The sequence below is a fragment of the Podarcis raffonei genome, chromosome 15, assembly GCF_027172205.1.
Source record: "Podarcis raffonei isolate rPodRaf1 chromosome 15, rPodRaf1.pri, whole genome shotgun sequence".
Taxonomy (NCBI): domain Eukaryota; kingdom Metazoa; phylum Chordata; class Lepidosauria; order Squamata; family Lacertidae; genus Podarcis; species Podarcis raffonei.
In genome coordinates this window covers 12,740,253-12,763,941 of record NC_070616.1, presented here as the reverse complement: position 1 = coordinate 12,763,941, position 23,689 = coordinate 12,740,253, and the positions used below count along the sequence as shown (strand labels likewise).

Sequence of the window (23,689 nt, the reverse complement as noted above, 5' to 3'; positions counted from 1 at the left end):
TTAGTGAATTCAAGCACATTTCTAGGAATAATAAACTCCACTGAGAGTCCTTTACTCCAGTTCTATAGTTGCCATCAAGTTTTTGTGGTGGCACACACAACCATTGTAAATTCAAAGCTCCTATTATTTGCCATTAAATGCTCAACGGCATTTAAAGATACTATCATTAGTCATTTTGAATAGAAAGCTAGTAAGTCACTAGAACTTACTAGCATCAAAGTCAATCAAATCTATCTGAAAATGCTAAAAACTAACAAATCTGCAAGGAGTGCATATACTTGCCAAGATGAAAAACTAGATTCAAAGAACAGTAAATAGATCTTGGAATGTTTACTTTGCTGTTCAGAACACAGAGGACACCAACTCAAAGGCCACATACATACAAGATTTCTGTATCCCAAAATGAACATACTGGTAGTCCTCTAGTCCACACAACCATCTCTGCCCTGTTCAATTTGACATCTCTACAATACCTTCCCCACTACTATCTGTGGAAAGATAGAGCCTGAAGCTTTAGACTTAGATAATACATGTTGCTTGCTTATCTTTCAAGATCTGCCTGCTATACAAGATTTTCTACAATCCTCTGCTGAAGACAAGTGAGGAAAACAGGGCTTGAAATATTAAGTTTACAGGCAGGTCCCGCTTCAAGATGTTTGAGAAGCACGATCTATGAAAAATATTAGTTTCCTGTATCAAGGCAGATGACCCCATTGCAATCTTACAAACACAAGATCTTTGGACATTTTCCTCACCCACCTTTGAAGCCTCCAGCTCCTTTATCCTTTCTTCAGCCTCTGTCAGTTTGTCTTTCAAAGTTGCAATCTCCTTTTCCATGGGCATCACAACTGAACGAAGCTTCTCTGCATCTTCTTGGGCCTAAAGTCAACATTTAATGATGTAACAAACCAACAATGGCCCAGGGTTCATTTATTGTTCTATTGCTTGAAATGTAACAGAAATGCAGCCTCAAATTGGAATACTCCTATGCAACCCACATGCCCCAAATGTTGATTCTGACTGAGATGGCCACAGAGCCCAGAGGTTTCAGACTTTGTAGCCTTTCAGTAGCAAACATGTTTGTGTAGGATGGCTATATGTTGCAGAGGCTTCTGCGAAGCACGTCTCACAGTGGGACTTACTCTTGAGTTGCCATGTACAGAACCGTTGACCTCAAATTAGCAGCTCTTGCTGAATCAAGCAGCCAAAGTTTTCTAAGTTCAACAATTCACTTAGAACATTTAAATGATACCATGAAAAAACACTGACCAGGCCTGTTTAACTTCAAACAAGGCTTCTACGTTAATGTGTCCTCTGACAACAATCATGGCCCAGATCATTTTAAAATATATTTTTAAGCCTAACTTACTGAAAGTTAAGGGAGGCATCAACAGAATTAAAATTTCAAAATAGTTGTGAATATGTTGTGCTTTCCACGCAGCCCAACATTTCACATCAGGACAGGGGGTTCCTGCACCCTGCTGCAGTTATTTCAGGTTGGGACAGCGATACCGTCTTTCTATTGCTTTCATGCTTGAATGGCCCTACAGATGCCGTTGGACTCCAGCTGTCATCAGCTTCAACCAATGGTTAGAGATGATGGGAACTGTAACCCAACAACATCTGGAGGGACACAGGTTGCCTCTGCCTCCACACTCAGCTAATAATGCAGAGACATTCTCATGCAAACATGCCCTTAAACCTGTAACATCAACACACAAGAACGTATCAGCCCCTGCCAGTTAATTTTAAGTAGCCAAAAAGCAGCCAGTTAGGTCAGCCAATATCTACCAGTATTTATGTCATGTCAGGAACGTAACTACACATAGTAGCCATAATTGTACAATTGCAAATTTATCTCATTCTCTCTCTCTCTCACACACACAAAGTCAAGATGTTACTGCCTTTTAAGCAGATGATGTGTTCCAGGAAATAGCTTCCAACTCCTTAAATGCCTAAATCAATGCCATCATTTTTAGTCCACAGAGGAGCCTAAGCATTAAGGCCCCCATTCTGTCCAAAAAACTAAGTATGTTTTACTATAACCACACTTTGTGTGTAAAATTAGAAATATGACTTAAGGGAAGCAGATTCCTGCATTTCACTAAACACCAATTCTCAGCGGTAAAAGATTGTGATATTTATTTAAAAACAACTAAACAATTAAAAAATGTGGATCAGTACTTTACGTAAAATTTCACATGCATCTCATTATAACAGCTCTATTTTTAAAAACACACACAAAAGCACGCATTTTCAAATTATATCAACAGGGATATGCATACAAGGAGACCAAAAAAAGATGTTTGTACAAGGAAGAATTCACCAGGAATTCCCCTATACAAGTCCCACTGAAACAAACAGGACCTGCACAAGGGAATTTCCTGGTGGGCTACACCTCATTAAGATTTGCCCATCTCCCACACTATCCTACAGCAGCACTGCTTCCGATCGAGTCAGGCAACCAAGAGGCACATTTTGGCATGGGCTAACAGAGGTTCACAAGAGCAGCAATACCCGTCCCCTATTGACCTGTTGTCAAATATTCACAGCCTCTGAACACATGGGTTATATGACTGGACACCAGACTGAGTTATGGCTGCTAGGCCTATCTTTCATATATGCTTCTTCAGATCACAAGTACTGCTTATACACAGGTTTCTGTGATGATCTGCCGCTCAGACATGGACTCTCAATGTTGTGTCCACACTTCGACTGAGTATGCTAGAGAGGTTTAATTACCCACTCTTCCTCCAATGAAATCAGGGCAGTATATAGATGCTTCTCTCCCACTCCTTTTATCATAACTATCCTGTCTATGCCCCTGTGCTTAAGAAAAAGTCAATATAAGAAGAGCCCTCAGACCAAAGGCTTAGTGGGCCAGATCCAGAACCCTTTCCCTCCCCAACCACCTGCAGGGGGGGCAGCTTTACCTGTCCCATGTCTACAGTCACATGATATCAGGTGACTGTAGTTTGTGCCAAACCATACCAGGGGCCAAATGGGAATGACTGGAGGTTCACCTTCACTGGTCTGTCTAGTCCAACATTCCTGGTTCCCACAGCAGCAAACCAGATCCCTATGGAAACTGCACAAAACAGGACCTGAGGGCAATAGCCCTTTCCTGCTGCTGTTCCAGTATAACAAGTATACCGGAGAATGCTGTCTCTAATTCTACAGGTGGTATAGTCTCACCATGATTAGTATCCACTGACTTGCATCCTCAATGATTTTGTTTAATCCCCCTGTAAGCAGCCATCTTACTTATCGACTAAGATAGCAGCCAGCACCACATCTTGTGGTAGCTTAACTATGACCTGTGTGAAGTATTACATTTTATTTGTCTTGAATCTTCAGTTTCACAGGATGATCCTAGGTTTTAATATTACGAGAGGGTGAAATAATATCCCTATCCATTTTCTCCACATCTCTATCGCATCCGCCTGCTTACTTGTCTCAGGGTGCCTGAGTAGGGAATACTAAGGGGAAAGCGGAATAGCAGGAATGGAGTTTGTGTTGGGGGAGAACAGAGGGGAGGAAGGGGAATAATTAAGAGATGTTTGTGCTACAAACCTAAATATTGTGGGAATAATTCAACTCAGGCACACAGCTTCAAGTTTCAAAGCAGAAAGAGAACATTTCTGGTTCATACCAGCTTCTGTTTCCTACTTTTATTTTCTAAGCTGACTAGTCATGACAAAAAGAGGATACACTCCTAGTTATTTATTTCCCAGTTCTCAAGAAGAAAGACAATGGGCAGACAGCTTCCAAACAAATCTGGCAGTACTACATGTTGAAGTATGCTTTGATTTACCTTCTTCATATCATTTTCCAGGTTTTCCTCTTCTTGGCCTTCGGAAAGACGTCTTCTCAGATCCACTATTTCCCTTTCCACGTTCTCTCGGTATTGGTTCCACTGAGCTCGCTCTTGCTCCAGCCTGTGATGAAACTGGAGTTCATAGTCACTGACAGTTTCTGTTTAATAACAACAACAATAACAAGTTGCTCATCACTTCTTTAATCCCCCACATCTTCTTTAGGTGACAAGCTCATTAAAAGGCTGGCATATGTCTCAGAGTGAGATCCTTAAGGAGATTATTTAATGTCCTGCTGAAATCAACAACATATGCAGCTGCCTCATACAGAGATAGAATGCTGGTCCATTGACCTCAGGATTGCCTACTGCAAGGGTTCAGAGCCTGGTACCTTCCAGATTTTGTTGGACTACAGCTTCCATCATGCCTGAGCGCCAACCATGCTGGTTGAGACGGATGACAGTCAGGATCCAGCAAGATCTGGAGGGCCAAATGTTGCCCAGTTCATCTACTCTGAGTGGCAGCAGTCCTCCCAAAGCCTCAAGAAGAGGATGGCCTACCCCAGTCACAGAGAAGCCAGAAACTGAACCTGGGCCTTCTGCATGAAGAGCAATGCTCTACCACAGAGCTATGGAACCTCCCCACCTTAGGAACAACATACTTCCCAAGCAAACAAGTAGGGTTCAGAGGTCACACTGTTATATATTTAGCACATTTCTCACTTGCTATTCAAAAATGTTCCAGGCTTGACCTGTCCCAGAACTGTAGGGACCCCCACTGAGAAGACCCTCTCATGTGTGTCATCATTCCTGAAACCTCTGAGGGCAGTGGAAATCAAATTAAAAACTGGCCTTCCCTGCCAATCTTAAATCCAGGGCTGGTCTATAAAGATGGAGGTAACAGTTCAGGAATTCATAAGGGAAAATGTTTATTTCTTTTAACTTCTGCTGTATTTTCCCCCTTCTGCTTCTGCTGATTGTTTCATAGTTTTGTTAAATACACAAGGCTATCTCTTTTCTGCCATTTCTAACTTGCTTGTGATTATGAGTCTTTTTATACTTTTTTATTATTTACCTACATTAGCATTTGAAGTAAACTTTAAGACAAACAGGATAATAATTTGCTAAGTACAGTATAATTAAATGAAAAATGAGTTTGGGGGCTGCAAGAAGTATAGAAAGCCAGAAAACATACTGAAGAATGACCTCAAATGTCAACGTGAACCTACCAACTTCAAATAATACACTCTCGTTTCTACAAGAGATATCTCAAGCATGTGGTTTCAGTGCTACTAAAGCAGTGGTTTGGGGATCAGCGATATCACTGAATATGAAACTTTTTTGATAGCAATTCACCCTTTTCCGTCAGTCCCACCTTTCATGATAGCCTGCAGAGAAGCAACCTCTTCCTGCCATTGCCTCTTCACTTCATCAATAGCTTCCTGCTTTGTATTTTCAGATACTGTCGCAATGGCTTTAATATTCTCCATTTCAGCTTGGGCTTCCGTAAGCTGCGCTCGCAGTTGCTCCAGATCATCCTGAGCTGCCTGAAGTACTGCATTTTGCCTCTTCAGATCCTCTGAAATGAAAAGTAGTTCCACTTAAAAGCACAATACATTAATGCAGAGGTTCAAAGTGAAGCCAAGGGGACAGAACTCCTGCTGTTCCTCATTTTAGCCATAAATGAGTCTGTAAACGCCGCACTTAGTTTACTGCTTCATCTAACAAAGAGGATCACTGGCATCTCACTTATGCCTCTACCATGCTAGGAGTGGTAAAATTTACCTTATGCTCAGCTATATTTCACAAAAATAATTATTCCTTTGGCTACGAAACAGAACTTCCCAGTACAAGAACTTCTCCATTACATCACTGCCATACAAGTTCCCTTTCTCCTTTTAGGATTGGTGATATAAAGCTGGCATGGGAAGCCTCCAGTTCATGGGCCTAATCTGACTCACCAGGCCTCTTAATCTGTCCTGCAACACTCTCCCTTGGGCAGAAGGTAGATCAAACCTACTGTTAGATTATTGGGTGATTTGCAATAGATCGGGCAAGGCGGGGAGATTCTGAGGCACAATTGTTTTAACAATAGCAAGAAATTGATATTTTCCCACGTAAATTAAATTGATGAAATGGAGCAAGCTAACTAGGAACAGACTTTGGTATGAAAGGAATATGAGCTCATTCAGTTCTGGTACTGATTCCTGTACAGAAATAAATGCCTAGTCTCAGAATATGCTCATAATATCCTGCTCTTTAAATCTAATGATATATTTTTGTTTGGTGGCTTTGGTTAGGGTTCTAGTACAAAATGAAGTAAATACAACAAGTCTGAAGACTCCCCACCCCTGTCACACACCTTCCCCTTAGGCCATGCCCCTCACTTGTACTATTTTGCAGCAAGTTCATAAATCAACAGATTGCAGCATTTTACCTCTGCACTGAGAAAGGGCTTCCCATTTCTCACCACACAGCAGGGAAGCCAAAGTGAGAAAGGGAAGAAAGGAAAGGGAAGGGCGTGTGAATGGGGTGCGATGGTTGGTCCTGCCCACTTTGGGAACATGCTCCTCACTTTCCCTGAGAGATTTCAACACGTTGGGGGGGATGTTCCCCATCCCTGGTGTAAAAGCTTTCCCAAACTTTCCATCTGTATAGGAAAGTGAAGTCCAAAGTAATATACAAGGAAAGAGTTCCAGACATATCAATGATTATCATTAATGTAGTGGTTCAGGCTTCTTTGGAATTTCTAAGGGCACATATTTAGGCGTCATGGGAATTTAAGTAGTAGTCTATCTAATTTGATAAGGGCATGAGTCAGACCTGTCTGTGTACTGTGACCCGGAGCTTGCCAAACTTCTACCAATATGCCCAGGGTGTATTTTACTCATAAAGCCACCAAAGTTTGAGTCTGGTCTCAGATCTTTTAGTTACCAGCTCTCTTTTCACTACCAACAAGGACATTCTTTGTCTCCAATCTTGAAGTCTGTGATACAACAGTCAACACAAAAACAATGAATACGCTTCCCTAGTAGTCATGGCACTTCTATCCAAACAAATGGGATCATCAGCTCCCCATGGAGGTTTCAGGATGACACCAACATTTCCAATCAGTTGACGCTTCCTGAGGTGTTCTCTAAACTTGCACAAAGAAGCTGAGCTAAATATAGCTAGACATGTAACTAGATACATCAACCTAATCCACAGGTGTCCGGTGGTTTTACCCACATCAAGAGACAGAAGCAATGAATGCAAGCACTATATATCCCCATTTTAAGGTGTGATGTTCTGTGTCGTTCCATATTCTGGTAGTGACTCATTTTGGAGTGCACAGTTGTGACATTCTGCAAGACAACAATGCATGTAGTTGAAACCCCAAACTCACAATGTGATAAAACGACACCAAATTAAAATAGCTTACTTGTTCAGTTACTCTAAAGACCACATGAATGACTACAATTTCTACATTCAGTAAATTTAAGTATTACCTTCTTTAGCCAGATACAGCTCTTTAAATTTTGCCCTCTTTTGATTAAATTCCTGCTCACGGTGCTGCTTCGTGCGTAGAAATTCAGCATTGACTTTTTCCAGTTCTGCTACTCGTTGAAGGAGAGCTAAAAATGGGCCAATGGGGGAAAAAAGGCACATGACCTCAACAATCAAACAAGCTGCATTTCATCACTTACTCACTAAGGCAAATCATTCATCCGAAAGGAACATGGCAAAAAGCATAAAGCGTTTGTCCAGATTGACAGCTTTGCCCTTGTGGTTTAATACTTTAGATACTAACTAGTTTGCAGGGCTAGCACAAGACATTTCACTGCCTGAGGCAAAAGATGACATGTGCTCTTCCAGTCAATAGTCTCTGGATTGGCAAATGAACCTTAGTTTCACCAATAGGACGTGAACAGCATCCTCCAGTATGTCAGAAGGTGACAGGTAAATTTTGGAGGTATAGAGCAGGCCACAGAAGACACAGCTGCCTCGCACTACCTAACAGTAGGGCTGTCCTTGCTAGTTTGTGTTTTTTAAAGCAACAGATGCTCTTATGGACTGTACCACCAACTCTAGCCCTCATGTCTTCCCCTGGACTGGAAGGGACCAGCACAGGTTAGTATGAATCCTATATGACTATCTGACTTTTAGCAACTATTTGACTTCTGGAAGACACCTGAAGGCAGCCCTGTATAGCCAAGTTTTTAATGTTTGATGTTATACTGTGTTTTGATTTGCTGAAAGCTGCCCAGAGTGGCTGGGGCAACACAGTAAGATGGGCGGCATATGTTTTATAGTTATTATGTTGTGCCAAATCAATATACCTAACCCACTGCAAAGCCTTCACTTTGAAGCACAAAATATGCAGGGTGGTAATCCTGTACACAGAAGCTGCCTTTGCTTCTTCGCTTTGCAGAAGGTCGTGGGTTCAATCCACCATGACTTCATTTTAAAAGGTGACAGGGAAAACTACTACTACTGAGACACTGGAAAACTGCTACCATATGGTATGTCAGGATGATCAGGTGCATTTTACATCCTTTTGCACCGAAGCGGGTCTTAAACTGAGGCGCGCTTTCCCTAATGAGGCCTCCCACCACTGATGCCCTTCCACCGTTCGGATTCCGTTCTTAGACCGAGGTAAAGTTCGCAAACCGAGACACTACTTCTAGTTTTGCGGAGCTCGTAAACCGAATAGTTCGTAAACAGGGCTGTTCTTAAACCGCGGTACCACTGTATACATAACTGAATAAAGTGTTCTATTTGCTTCTTATTTTGCTTCTTTAATGCTGGTCAAAGACTGTAAAAATAAAGATCTGATTTGATTTGCTAGCACAATAAGAGACAGTACTGGGCTAATGGTCCAACTTAGTTCACCAACTGTGAGCAAAACTGAACATGACCATAGCTGGACATATTGCCACAAGTGCAGCAGCACATTTTCAAGTGTTAACAGAAGTTAACAGAATTATTATTAATATTACTACTGCTGCTGCTGCTACTACTACTACAATTTCTTAACCACTATTCAGCTTAAGGTCACTGTATTAAAACCCCAAGAGGGTTTTGCTTCTCCCGTGGCCACAGCCACTAATTTCCACCAGAAATTAGGCATGGCTTTGTCTCTCAGCTGCCCAGTTGGCATCCTACTTCTAGCTTCTAGGTCACACATCTCAACTACAGCCTTGTCTTTCTAACTACCAGAAATCTGAGGGAGGCGGTCCACCCACTTACCCTCTAGCACAAAGCCACTTCTTTCATTTACCTTAAAGAACCATGCTTAGGTCATTACCAAGAAACTTGCCTGGCTATTCCAGCAATTGAATTCTTGTTGGATCCAGGAATTAGGATACCAGGTACAGCCTACCCCTCCTCCACCTCACAATAATACCTTTCCAACCAATATTAAGAGTTCTAAGTCACACTAGGCAAGTAGATTAACCACAAAAAATTAACCAGCTTGTATCCTGTTTCTATTCTGAGCACCACTTTAGCTCCTGCTAAACCCTGCAGTAAAACTTTCAATTAACAAATGAACTTAAAGCACCTTGAAGTATTAAATACCCATTTCATATATAATGGGGGGGGATTCAGAAATGAGTTCATACAGTAAGCATGCGTGCTATCTTTAAGAAGAGAAGCACCTGCACACCCATTCTATTCAATCATCTAAACCTTAAAGCTCTGTATCTCCTCTATGGTGCCTCTATCAACCACAGAGAAGGTGGCTGCTATCAAGAGAAGGCTGCTTCCACCTGCCATGCTATACCCCCTGTGCTAGATGCCTTCATATGGGAGTACCTGTCAGAACTGTGAGGGATTTTTGGGGTCTTTTAGGTCTGGTATAAAAGTTGGTGGACATGGATTTCTAGGTACTAACACCATCCACTTTTAGGCTACTATGGGATAATATTACAGTGGTGCCCTGCAAGACGAATGCCTCGCAAGACGGAAAATTCGCTAGACGAAAGAGTTTTCCGTTTTGGAGGTGCTTCGCAAAACAAATTTCCTATGGGCTTGCTTCGCAAGACGAAAATGTCTTGCGAGTTCCTGCAGGGTTTTTTTTCCTCCCCCCCCTTTTTCTAAACCGCTTATCCGCTAAGCCGCTAAAAGCCGCTAATAGCGCTAATCCGTCAATGGGCTTGCTTCGCAAGACGAAAAAACCGCTAGACGAAGAGACTCGCAGAACGGATTCTTTTCGTCTTGCGAGGCACCACTGTAATTGTAAGCGTCATGCTCTCAAATTTCTTTTGATATGTTCTAAATTAGACCGGGCAACCTTTTTTACCTGAGGGCCTGATTCCCTTGGGCACCTGCTTCTGGGCATCAAATACACTGTGGGGGCTGGGGGCCAGAGAAAACCTTGCCAGGTAGGCAATTTTCATATGTAATTGGGACAGAGATACAGGCAGATTAGATATCACGGCACTGCCCATTTAGGCCCTATCATGCCATGCACTATATTATATTCCAAGCAGCTATCTCTGGGTTTTCAGTCAATTCATGGAGAAACAAAAACACCATTATCACCACACTCCTTCTATCGACATCCTGGTCCCCTGCAGTTCCCAAGGTATAAAGGAGCTGAGATTAAGAGACTCACTTAGGGCAACTCAGAAATATCAGGGTTAAACTAGAGGCTGGGGTACATGAGAATTCTCAAGCCAAAGTGACTTAGGAAAAAGCATCCCAAAGCTAAGTACAGTGGTACCTCGGGTTACATACGCTTCAGGTTACATACTCCGCTAACCCAGAAATAGAACCTCAGGTTAAGAACTTTGCTTCAGGATGAGAACAGAAATCATGCTCCGGCGGCGCGGCAGCAGCAGGAGGCCCCATTAGCTAAAGTGGTGCTTCAGGTTAAGAACAGTTTCAGGTTAAGAATGGACCTCCGGAACGAATTACCGTATTTTTTGCTCTATAAGACTCGTTTTTTCCCTCCTAAAAAGTAAGGGGAAATGTGTGTGCGTCTTATGGAGCGAATGCAGGCTGCGCAGCTATCCCAGAAGCCAGAACAGCAAAAGGGATTGCTGCTTTCACTGTGCAGCAATCCCTCTTGCTGTTCTGGCTTCTGAGATTCAAAATATTTTTTTTCTTGTTTTCCTCCTCCGAAAACTAAGTGCGTCTTGTGGTCTGGTGCGTCTTATAGAGCGAAAAATACGGTAAGTACTTAACCTGAGATACACTGTAACTGTTCTGCCAAAATAGTATCAGACATGCATATTGAAACAGAGGACTGTCCCAAACCTCTCTGAACGATCTGAAATATGAAACAAAATTGGTGTCACTATTTATGTAGTTTTCCATCTTAATATTTGTGCAGCTGTACTCTCACAATTCCGCAATGTATTACAATCTTCCATATGTAATTACAGTGGCTGTGTATATAGTAAACAAAGCTTGGTAGGCCAAGGGTACTAATGCAATACCATCTGACTGAAACAGGAGACACAGAACAAGATGCTTTCTAAGCACTGGAATGAGGTTGCTATGGGGCCCACAAAATTCATGCTACATAGGAAAACTTATTTCCTACGATTCACAGTATCACTCTCATTTTGCTTTGTTTTTATGTCCAAAAAAAGCTTGCCATACCAGTTTCTCTGAAGCAGACTTCTTATTAGTGGGAGCATTTGTACCCTGCTCTTCAGCCAAGAAGGCTCCCAGAGTGGCTTACACACAATTAATTAATTATAGTCTAAAAAATACAACACACAAGACAAGAGGGGAAGGAAGGAACAAGGAAAAGAAATCAAACTCAGGCACTCATTCTTAAATAGTTGTTCTTGTAATGACCAGCTTGCGTGGTTCAGTGGTAGCAGGTACCTGATGGAGCTGGGCTTTTGGAAAAGATGGTAGAATGAGCCCTGATTCCACCTCTCCCACTGAGGCAGTCAGATGGAACAGCAGCTCTCAGATGACACTTGAGGGACAGGAGGGCTGATGCAGCTGGCCTGTTCTAATTCAAGAATTCCTAACTATTACTACTTTTTCCTTTTTCTCCCCCCCCCCTTGCATAGAGCATCTCTTACCACCCAAAGTCTTAAATTCTACTTGAGCCCTCTTAACATGGAATCTGGAGGAGATATTGACCTCAGGAAGGAGACAAGTTGCAAAGAGGCTGGAGAAGAGAGAGTATAAAAGGAAGTGCATTTCATGGTATTCAACTCACTCTGTTCACAGCTGTTCAGGAGCCAAACTGTTGCTCAAACCCATGGATGGGGAACCTGTGACCCATCTGATGTGGCCGGATGACAACTCCCACCATCCTATCATTGGTCAATCTGACCCAACATCAGGAGGGCTAAAGGTTCCCCATCTCTGGTCTAGCTTTTGGCTAGGAAACACACACACCACACACACGACGACTTCCTTTCTTATTCTCCTGGCCCTCAACTGGCCAGCTGGGTAACACAAGAACCAGTTTTGATTATGCCACATCTTAAAGATGTGTGCCAGCACCAGGATAAACACCAAATAAGGGAACTGGCTCACACCCCAAACCAAAATCCTCATACTCTAACCTAACCTAGAGAAGAGCTCTTTTTAAGTAGCTGTCTTCTTGTAAATTGGTTATGCATAATGAAGTATGTTGAAACACTTTCTGAACTGTGCTATGAGAAGTAACAACAGACTTCATTCCTCCCACAAGTTCTGAGTGATGCTTTTCAATTAATTTAGCAATTAAGAAAGTGTAGGTGAAAGAAGAGACTGAGAAAATGCTTATTTGAAAGCTAGATTTAGTTCAGGCACTTCAGTTTAAGCATACTCGGCATTTGTGCCTAATTAGAAAAACAAAATAAAATTCAGATTTAAAGAGACTTTAGGTCAACTCAATCTTGGGAGTTAGGGCCTTTGGGAAAGGTGCTTCATGAATTCCCATTCTTTCAGTTTCATGAACTCTCCACTCATGCTTTCTTGTCCCACTCACTCCTGGAATCCAAATCTCAACTACCACTTCTTTTGAGGATGGAAGGAATGAGGAAATAATTGCCTGACTGCCTAACTTTTGTTAGGGCAGAATCCTATGGCCTTGGGACAGCCTCCTACTTGAAGCTCCTCCTTGCAGCTGTGGACACTACACAGAGGACATAAAGAAGATTTTCTGGGAGCATGTCAGGTTAGATGAGAGATGCGGCCAAGACTGAGGACAAGGAAAACCCCACCTTTAAAAAGGCATGAAAAGTAATAGGAGAAACACCATTTCCTCTCCACCTTCCATCCTGTTGACATGAGCCCAGCACAGCTCTGGATTTCTTGGTTCTGGGGTTTTACTCCTTTGCCTGATTTGGATTGCTCTACTTGTGAACTTAGTTGGAGGAGGGAAAACAAAAGTCTTTCACATATGCAAAGAACTGGGAAACAGATGTTATAGATAGATATTGTCAGCTATACCCAGTATATTTGAAACTGGCCAGATTTCAATGGCAACTATGCTAAAGTTTCTAGTTTTTCAAAGTACATGAAGGCCACTCCAAAATTTAGGCACAGCTAATTATCCATAGAATTATTTTTGAGCACAGTCGGATTCCAAATTCACAATACAGACATATTTCCTGAATGCAACAAGAACAAAACAAGCCATCACAAGTTCAGAACAACTTAAGTGTAGCTGGACCAAACATTCTGAATGAAGACTGTGAAAGCCATCTATTGAAACAATAGTCCAGAAGAGTAGCTATGCTGGCTACAAAACAATGAGTTCTGTGCCACATTTGAAGGATGATAGATGTATTGCAGCACAGCACACAGATGGCCTCCAGGCAATTGCAAGGCAACCAATGAATTTTTATTGGCAACCTTCATGCACATCTTTCACACATAAAATGTTTTGAGCCTTCACCCTATTAAGGAGATTAGAGGTCGGGGGTGACTTTGAAATCAGGAAGCAAAGATATAACATTCCAGAAGTATTGATCTACAGGCCATTTTATGCCAAAGCTGATAAAAAAAGTCTTGCCTTTGCCCAGCTGAGCCTTACTGAAGTATGCCAGGCCCTAGAGCTATAAAATCATCAGTGTGATCCATAAGATACCATCCTGTATCTCTCTGGGATCATGCAATAGGACCACTATGATAATCCCATGCCTCTCAATTACATCATTTACCTACCAGAGCCCTGTATTGTGCTTCTGCCTCAAATTATTTATTTATGACTGAAATAGACAGAATGGATTATTTGCTTTCCATTTCATAGACAATTTTGCCCAGTAACTGCCAGCATTTGCTTCTGGAAAAATCTCAGCATTTGAAGCACAAAGCATGTTTACTCAAAAAATAAAATTTATTCATCCCTTTAAAGCCTCAGGATGAAAGGAAGCAAGTGTCTGACATGTGTGAGAATGGCTCTCCTCTGTCAGAATTCCCTAGCAGTATGAAGGCATGAGAAGCCCTTAACCATCTCTGAAGTTTGTCCTATAAACTAGTTGCCATCTCAGCTACCTATGTAAACTGGCCCACAAATTAAGTGAGAAAATTTTCTAACAGCAGGAAGATTCTGTTTCATTTAGTTTTCTTCTTAATAAAAATTAGACTTGCCCCCCCAAAAGGCCTAGAAGAATATATTCTCACCCACAATTCAGCTCCCATTACCCTTTTGGTTCTCAGTTATGAGGATTTATGTACACATAATCATTCAAAGAGATGATGAAGCTATATTGCTTTTCTTGTCAATCTCCCTTTGCTACCATAGCTCTAGATTGTGTAACAGTCTTGGGTAGTTTTCATAGGGTAGGAGGCAATAAAAAAATAGGTTAGGATGGATTTTTAAGTCATACAGTAACTTGAGCCGTCTCTTTCAAAACAGTTAATGGGTGAAAGAAAGTCCCTCAGGGCTTGTATTAACAATGATAATAATCTAGATTAACTAAAGATTTGAAATGAAATCATATTAATCTCTGTATGAACATTCAGTTTAGAGGTGAAGCAATTTGACTTCGCCTGATTTAACTCAGAGAAAAAAACATGAATATTCAGAGCAAGGCCAACTTAACTGGATAATGCTTTGTGTGTTTTATATGTGAATTGCTACCAGATAATTTGCATTGCTTTGCCTTCCAGCAATGTACATGCGCTTCTGTGTCATTCCTGCTCCCACAACAGACCCTTTGCCCCCCTTGATTCTGTATTCTTCTATAATACCAGGCCAATTCAACTGCATAACTATATACCAAGCAGGGAGAAAACACACACAGGGACTGGTCACTTATTCCAAGACAACGGCAATAGCAGAGGCCCATATATGATACATGCACAGCTATTCCTCAGAACACAAGGATCCTACCGAGGGACAAGAGGAGACAGTTACTGATGTACTATTAAATGACTGTGAGGGAGCTGGTAGCACCCATGCTTAGAAAGATCAGAACTTCAGCAACCAACCCATTTACTTTGTAGCACCTCCATGAATGCCAAACAGTTCCACAGCCTACCGATATATATTATACAGTGGTGCCTTCGTTCTGCAGGTCCATTTGTAAGCCGAAACCGCTCGTAACATGAGGCGCACTTTCACTAATAGCGCCTCTAGCTGCTGCCGTGCTGCCAGCGCGCGCCTTCCGCTCGCATCCCGGGGCAAAGTTCGCAACCAGGAGCCTCTACTTCCAGGTTAGTGGAGCTCGTAACTCGAAGCATTTGCAAGGAGGACAGTACGTAACACGAGGTTCCACTGTACTGGGTTAGTCTATAAGCAAGTAGGTGGGAAGTCTATGCATCAGTAACAATCCAGTTAAGGGGGGGACAACATGGGTGTGTGTGGAAGTACTAACCTTAAAAGCAGAAACAGCTTACATACCTGTCATGAGGTTCCCTTTGGATAAATTACTAAACTGCTTTGTCCTTCCCACAGGCAGCAAAACAAGCTACATAACCATCAACAGAGTTAGGAGTCTTGTTCCCAATTGCAGCTCTCTATGTCATTTCCCATACTGTTCCAGAGGGTACCCCAGACCTCAAAAGAAGTTTTGAGAGGCACGAGTGGTTGGGGCGGGGTGTGTGAGAGCTGGGCAAAAATCAAGGGCCCTGCCTTGCAAATGTGGAACTGCTTCCATTAGCAAAAAAAAAAACACAAAAAAAAAACCCACTATGGGATGCATACTCTTTGTAATAAGAGTTTTACTCATATATATTTAAGGACAACTTTAAGCAAGTATCCCATGGCCTCAGTTCCATGGGAACAATAGGTGCTTGCTCTATTGGGTTTCTGATGACTTGACAGACTGAATTTGCAGCCAGGCAAACAGGATTGTTGTGAGGCTGGATGAGACACAGAACACCTTTTGCTTAAAGAGAGCACTTCAGAAATTTTAAAACACTGAAATGAGAATGAGCTAAATTGTGCATCAAGTACAGAAACCAAATAGGATAGCACATTTTTAAACCAGATAATATAAAATAAATGAATCATTAAAAAATGGGTTGTCCAACACAATTTAGACACATTTACTATGAATATTCATTTTTTCTATGTATAGGCTTTAAAGGGGGGAATAGAAATCTTTGGTAAATCTCTTCATACACATATCGCCCAACACCTTTGACCACAAAGGGGCCCTTCTGCTACTATGAGAAAGGGTGTGTAGTATTCTCCCCTCATCCAATTTTGCAAGGTGTCAAGATTCGTATAGGCTGGGGTTGGCATACCCATCAGTTGACTTCTTTTCTGACCACAGTCAAATATTGTCAAATATTCCATTATGTCATGAATGCCCCTATGTAGCTGGAAGCTTCCCAGTTCTGTATTTTATTATAGCACCATTTGTTCCCAAGGGAATGAGTAAGAGCTGCAATAGACACAGGCAGACCTAGCAGCATAGTAAAACTTCTCTTACTGGCTACTCACTTACATTTCCTGATCACTAGTAGCTACCTGGTATTTTGCAAGAGATCCAGGGCAGTCAACTTGCCCAGTGACCAGAGGTTACAAACTATCAGAAGCTATAATGCAGCAGCTTGCAAGCGTACGAAGATAGTAGAATATGTCTTGTTATTTCAACAGTAAAACTGTCTTTGTTCCTCTCTTAAATCACAGTGGGAGAAATAAAGTTGAAAATGAGGTTATACTAACAATAGTATGATGAGCAGAGACCTAGAAAGCCACAAACTGCTTTCTAGCCAACTTTTACATCAGTGTAGAGAATCTTTGTTTTTTTGTTTAAGTACAAGAATGCTTTGCTTCATGTGTGCCAGTACAAATTGTATTATGCTGTCCTGGGTCATTAGGCAAACTAATAATAGATAAGCAAAAAACAAGGGTCATACTGCCTTACAAAGTATATTTATGGGTTCTCCTGAAGAAAAATACATGTATAGGGTTCTGGCTTTCTTTTAAAATAACAGCCATGGAACAACAGTTATCACAATTATCTTGAACATATTACAAACAGCTAACTAACCTGCATAGGGGCTTTCATAAGACAACTTTACATTTGGCAGTGAAATAATATGCTAAAAACCAAGTAAAATTAGTTTCAGGAGAAAGGGGCAAGCTTCTTATCCAGGGATCAACAATCTGGATATTCAATGCTTTTTATCCAAAGGAAGAACTTGATACTTGCTCAACTGGATCCAGTCACAAGGCAAACCAAGGGTTCCTTACAAATGACTTTCGCATAAGAAGTGTTCAAGAGCAAGAAAAGAGAGGCCTAGGAACTTTCAATGTGGTATTTCCAACATATAACCACTGAGGCTAAACCACTCAGTAGGAGAAGGGAGAATGTTTCAGTGTTTGTGTTTACCAATCTGCTCCTGGTTATGAACTGAAAACTGTAAATTCTATCCAGTCTATGTTAAAATTCACAGATTTGAAGAGGATCCTAAAGAAACAAAGATTTTTGCTGGATCTTCAGTTTTCTGCATTTCCTTCCTATCCCTACAGCCAAACTGTTCCTGATCTCTCTATGTTTCCTTCCTGCTTTTGTCAAACAAATTAAAAACTTAGTGGTGATTTTTTTAAACTACACCATACAGAACCACTTAACTGAAACAATTCATTCCACACATGAATTTTATATTTCCTTGGCACAGAAGAGAAATCAACAGATCAGAACCTTGCACTTTAAAACTAATAGCCTTTCCTTTCAGTTTGGAACCCTATGAGCATCAGCTCTAACTTCATTAAATTCTTAAGAGAATGCTGTTGTCATTGTCCTTGAACACCTGATAGCTTTGGAAAAAGATGCACTTTCTTAGAGATAAACATGTTTCCATAGGTTACTGAAATCTAGGGATTAATATGAGCAACCCCACCTCCCTCCCACATATTTGTTTGAAAGAAGGTTGTCAAGAAGACAAACCTTTCAAGCTACAGCCCAAACCCCAATTGTCTATTTGCCACTGCAAGGCTGAATAGAGCTTGTCCACTGCCCAAAGTAACTGGCTGATACCAGCAAAGTACAGTACCCTTAAAGCTCCGTATCATGAAAACCAAGAGGCTACAGACTAAAACTACAGGAGTGAAAAAATACATGTTTCTCACCGTGGGGAAATTGTCACTTCTTGAGGACAAAAAATGCATACCCCAGCTGCAAAGTCATCATCAACAGAGGAAGAAGGAAGAAGCAAGTCTGCTAAACCAAAGATTCAACAGTATTTATCTCAGTCTTTATCATGTGCCGTCTTATGTGAAGATCTGGACTTTCCATGGCTGAAAGGAGTTGCATCCATTGTCAGTCCTACTCAGAGGAGACCCATTTTAATTAATGGACATGACTAACTTAGGTTTATCAACTTCAGTGGGACTACTCCAATTAGAGTTGGATATAGCACAGTTTATTTCCATTTGAATGTTTACCACACTGTATAATTATTTAAATGTGCAGACCACATTTAACATCCAAACATCAGAGCAGCATTTTATTTTCATACCAGCTCTGAAAGGTAGGTTATGGTAACAGGAAAATGACTTGTCCAAGTGCCTTCCCAAATGAGTTTCATGGCCTATCAAACTATTTTGAAGCTGCTAAGGCTTCCATGCTGCCTCATCCAACATGTCAGCCCAAATCCAGTAAGCCCAGGGACAAATGAGCATACATTTGACGCCATGTATCACATCAGGAGCTGCTTTTGACATTCCTGAAGTTGCTTTGATAGCTTCCAGGGCGACTCAGTAGAGCTGTTGAAAGTCCTGATGTATGCAAGAATCATCCTGATCTCTTCTTTGAACTGAAGTCATACTATCTATATCATTGTTCAAAACTCCCATTGTTCCAGGTGCATTTTGCAACAGGGAATTTCATTAGCACGAGCAGTTTCTGAGCTCTGACCGCAGTACTGTGCCTAAGATTTCAGATTAAAACTGCAGAGAGCTGCAGTTCATTCATTTTCAGCTTTGTATTTTTGTTATAAAAAAGCACGCCTAGACATTTCATTGTTGTGCCCACAACCTGGGTTAAAGGTGCCATTTAGCTTTCATATCTCAGTTTCTAACACTGATCTATATCACTGTTACACACATCCACCATGCAGTTGTATTAGTACCAATCAAACTGCTCACATACAGTAATCATCTATGGAGGCATGGTGGAAAATTGCACTCAACTAGAGAGGGGCAGGCTTCCTTATTTCACTTTTCCCAGTATATAGAAACCTTTGGCTGGAAATCCTGTGAATCCATCATTAAGACTCTGATCTTTGTCCATTATTTCCTAGCAAAAACAGGAACACACTATATATATGGTTTTCTTTAACTCTACTTTATCCCCACTATCACCATGATGTATAAGCAACTGCGCAAAATGTATAGGCAATTGCACAAAGAGCACAGCAAAATCATCCATCAGAAACATTCCTCTATTTGGAGGAATATAAGATCACCTAGAGTAATGACTACCATATTTTTCGCTCTATAAGACGCACCCGGCCATAAGACGCACATAGTTTTAGAGGAGGATAACAAGAAAAAAAATATTCTCTCCCTCTCTGCGTAGCGGCTCTTCAGCAAAGCGGCAGGAGAAACGGAGCCCCTTCCATTGCTCCTCCCGCTTCGCTTAAGGGGCGCTGAGCAGAGAGGGAAAGCTGCACAGCACCTCTCCAGCGAAGCGAAGCCAGGAGAGCAAGAGGTTGGTGTGCACCGATCCCTCTTGCCCTCCTGGCTTCAGGGATAGCCGCCCAAAGCCTCCGGAGCACAGCGGGAGCGCTCCCGCTGTGCTCCGGAGGCTTTGTGTTGCTTTCGCTGAAGCCATGGAGCCTGCATTCGCTCCATAACACACACACACATTTCCCCTTATGTTTTAGGAGGGGGAAAGTGTGTCTTATAGAGCGAAAAATACGGTACCTCTGGGCAACCTCCAGTGGAAGAATGAAAGGCAGAGAGGAGATGGTACACACATGTTCCCTAGAACTCCTGATTAGGAAACGGGCTCAGGATATGTAGCACCGAGTACTGAGAACTGTGTCTCACTGGCAAAGGCAGGGAGGGGTTGAGAGAAAGAGCACAAGTTCCTGCTGTCTTTCTCTCTCCTAGGCTAGAACCCTACACTCTAACTCTAGGGGAGTGAAACAGAGCAGCCACTGCTGTAAAAACAGAGCACTGCACTGACAGTTACCTCTAATGGCTAGCTGCCCAAGCTTCTCAGTGCATGGGAGAGATGCTGGAGAGCAAGCAGAGGAGTGTGGTTGAGGGGGTGGAAGATCTGATTTCTCTCTCTCTTAAAACACCCAGTCACATTACAAATAACTGGACAGCAGCAACAGCAGGAAGAGATAACTACAGAACTTGTGAGGGTGGGTCTTAGAATCACCAGCTCATAATAATATAGAATACATTGTTTCCCCCCCAAGCAGGGCTGGCCCAATACATTTTGGCACCTAAAGCAGATCCCAAAATGGTACCCTACTTCCTGCCAGGGAAGAAGGAGTGAGGGAAGATCTACATCAGAAAGAAGAGAGGAAAGAAAATCAACATCAGGATCTGCTGCCCCAGAGGATCCTGCCAACCAAAGCAGTCGCCTCACCTTGCCCCATGGATGAACCAGCCATACCCCCTAGTAATTATAGAGAATGATAAAGCTTTTACATAAAGGCTACAGTACACCCAGGAAATTCACTACTGCTTTTGCACAGCACCCTGAAGATATCCTGAAGTAAGCAAAGAACATACAAAATTAGTAGCTGGACAGGTCGTTGGACAAAAATGTTGCTCTTCTTCTTCAGGAGATGATAAGAACAAAATCCACATTTTCTGATAAAGAAGTTGCTTTTGCTATGAAAGCAATTATAAGACAAAAAGATCTGCTGCATATTTCACTTTTATTCTTTGGCTATTGCTTTCCAGCGTTGCAAAAATCCTTGTAGGCACCCAAAATGTCAGAAAGCTAGAAAATACTGCAAGGTGGAATGCTCTTGTTTCATCCACCCAGCCATGCCCTCATCCATGATACTCCATTTCATCTCATTTCTCACCTGGTTTTTCCTTTTCTCTCCCAAAAGTCTGTCAGCAGTCCACTGCCACACTCAGTTCCTACTAAACTGTTTTGGCAACAACAACAAAAACACCCCTTAGCACTTTTCTTCTTCTTCTTTTTGGTACTTTTGCAAACATTGAGGTTTCCCTAAAGTCTGCTAATATTTCTCTCTTGTGCATAGATAGTACCATTTTGGCTACATGAAGATACACATTGACCTCTAAACTACAGAAACAGATTTGGGGAAATGAAACACAAATGGGGCAAGCCAATCTCAGATGTAGAAAGTGGGATAGTCATAATAGCTGCAAAAATCCTTCAAAAAACCCAGTGCAACTGTGGGAATGATTCCCCACCCCACACCTCAAGGATCGGGAGAGGGACTGTGGACAGTTTTGGCACTGCATTTCAAAAGCATTCCAAGCACCTTAGAAGTGCAGCAACAAACTGATATATTGCAGACTTATTCCCTGAAGAAGGGAGAAGGGGGCTTGTGTTGCTGCTGCTTTTCCAAATACTTTGGAAGAGCAATGTAACTGTAGGAGCAATCCTTACCTCACCCTGCTATCCAGGTCCAAGTTTGGAGTTGAGGAAGAGAATAGAAGATTGCCCTTGACACTGTATATGGGGACATAGCACTAAGCCAGGGACACAATCCTTTCCTTTGGGAGAGAGCAGGTTGCTAGCGACTACAAATTTTTGGTTGGCCACCAAGGCCCACAAAAATTTCTGAATCACAAACACAATAAATCTATGAAGCTCCAATCAGTCATAACAAGCAACTTCACATAAACTGCATTCATTTAACTTTCTCCACTTAATTGCTTCACAAGAACAACGAACTGAATACACATTAAATCCTGTTATTCACTCAAATGAAACACTTCGTTTCAGTTTGAAAAGAGACAAGAAGTTCAGCCAACATGCTGCTATAGCAGTGTTACATGCACTGCTACCCCAATCACCTTGGGGAGAAAACAGGGACACTTGAAGCCAGGATTGACCCAAAGCAGGTGGTGGTGATGGCAGGGAACAATTTTGTGAGTGCTGGCCTCCCTTCAGGAGAAGCACGCCAGGGAGCAATTGCTTGCCTCAGAACCAGGACCCATCAGGTCCCATGCAAATGGTGGCAGGGCAACAGCCCCCATCCCACCATCATTTGACATTCTGGGGGAAATTATGCATGAAGTCCAGCTCTCTGTGAACTAGTGCAACCAACTGCTGTGATATACAAGAGATAGGTGACCAGAGCAGATGCTGGACAAGCACCCTTCTCAAGGCTAATCTGCAAGTCTGAATTACAGTCACCACCCTGAAATAAATTGTACAATGCCCTAAAACTCTAAACAGAATGAAGGATGATATCAGTAAGTTTCAAATAAATAAAACTCACATTGCAAGATGACCTGTACACGGCCACCACTACCATCTAACGCTGTATACCAGGACCCGTAAATAGCTACCCACCTGTGGTGTCACCTTCAGGCAAGTAGGCAGGGAAACTCTTAAACTGTGGTTCTTCCTACGACCTTTTCAGGCCACCCATGTGCCAGAAATGACTAATCTATACATGTGGGCTGGCAAGTGAGTAACTTTTATAAACTTAGGCTGAAGAAGTTACAAAGCTAAGCAGTAGTTGAAACCTCACGCATCTCTTACCAGCAACTCAGATAATGTTGCTTGTATCCAGCCCCACTCCTGCTGGCTGGGGCTGAGTACAACATCTGGAGCGCAACAGGTTCCATGCACCTGGGCTAGAGTGCCAGACTACAAATGGGGAGATCTAGATTCAGATCCACACTCAGCTGTGAAACTCATGGGGATGAACTTGTGGTTTGTCACCACCTCTCTGCCCAACATATCTCCCAGGGTTATTATAAGCATAAAGGTTGAGGAAAGAACTATGCATGCAGTATTGAGTTCACTGGAGGAAAGTGGGGGATAAAATATAGTTTTGTGCCCTCATGAGTCATTCCAACTGCAGCCACTGAAAATTTTAAAAATCATATATATATTTTTAAAGGATGTGATAATGTCAAATTCTTATTCTAAACCAATAAAAAAAAACTCTGTTCCAGTTAACATTCAACAGAGGCTTTTGAACAACAGTTCTGGTCTTGTTGCAAATGAACAAAAATGAAGGTTCAATCTTCTTTTCAGTTCAGATTTGGTTGATGTACTGCATAAAATATAATTTGGCAGCTAAGAATGCACTACAAGTAAAGATCAACAAGTCTAATTCTCTGTCTATAAAGATATTTGCTTAACTGCATCCATTCCCCTACAAAGAATTATCCAGTCTTTGTTTCTTGTTCTCCAAAAAACATGCCACTGGTCAATCGTGAAGTGATTAAACTAACTTTCCCCCAGAATGTCCTAGGTTAATATTATGAAGCTTCAGTAAAAGTTTTCTTACAGAAGTTGTTATAACTGCCTCTCCAAACACAAATAATCATAATTACCTGCCCAGATAAATACA

The 23,689-nt window shown here is 41.9% G+C and overlaps 1 protein-coding gene across 4 annotated transcripts in view; it reads right to left on the bottom strand.

Moving 5' to 3' along the window:
• The window catches only part of RABEP1 (rabaptin, RAB GTPase binding effector protein 1), a 53,218-nt gene that overhangs the window by 24,066 nt on the left and 5,463 nt on the right, over window positions 1-23,689 (bottom strand). For 2 of the 4 annotated variants that reach the window (XM_053367896.1, XM_053367897.1), the window contains exons 2-5: window positions 7,303-7,428; window positions 5,190-5,393; window positions 3,815-3,975; window positions 760-879 (exon numbers count right to left, since the gene is read on the bottom strand). In XM_053367896.1, coding sequence (XP_053223871.1) covers window positions 760-879; window positions 3,815-3,975; window positions 5,190-5,393; window positions 7,303-7,428 — 611 coding nt within the window. Of the gene's footprint in view, window positions 1-759; window positions 880-3,814; window positions 3,976-5,189; window positions 5,394-7,302; window positions 7,429-23,689 lie in introns of those variants that run through there. The other 2 variants (XM_053367898.1, XM_053367899.1) reach the window with 2 other exon arrangements.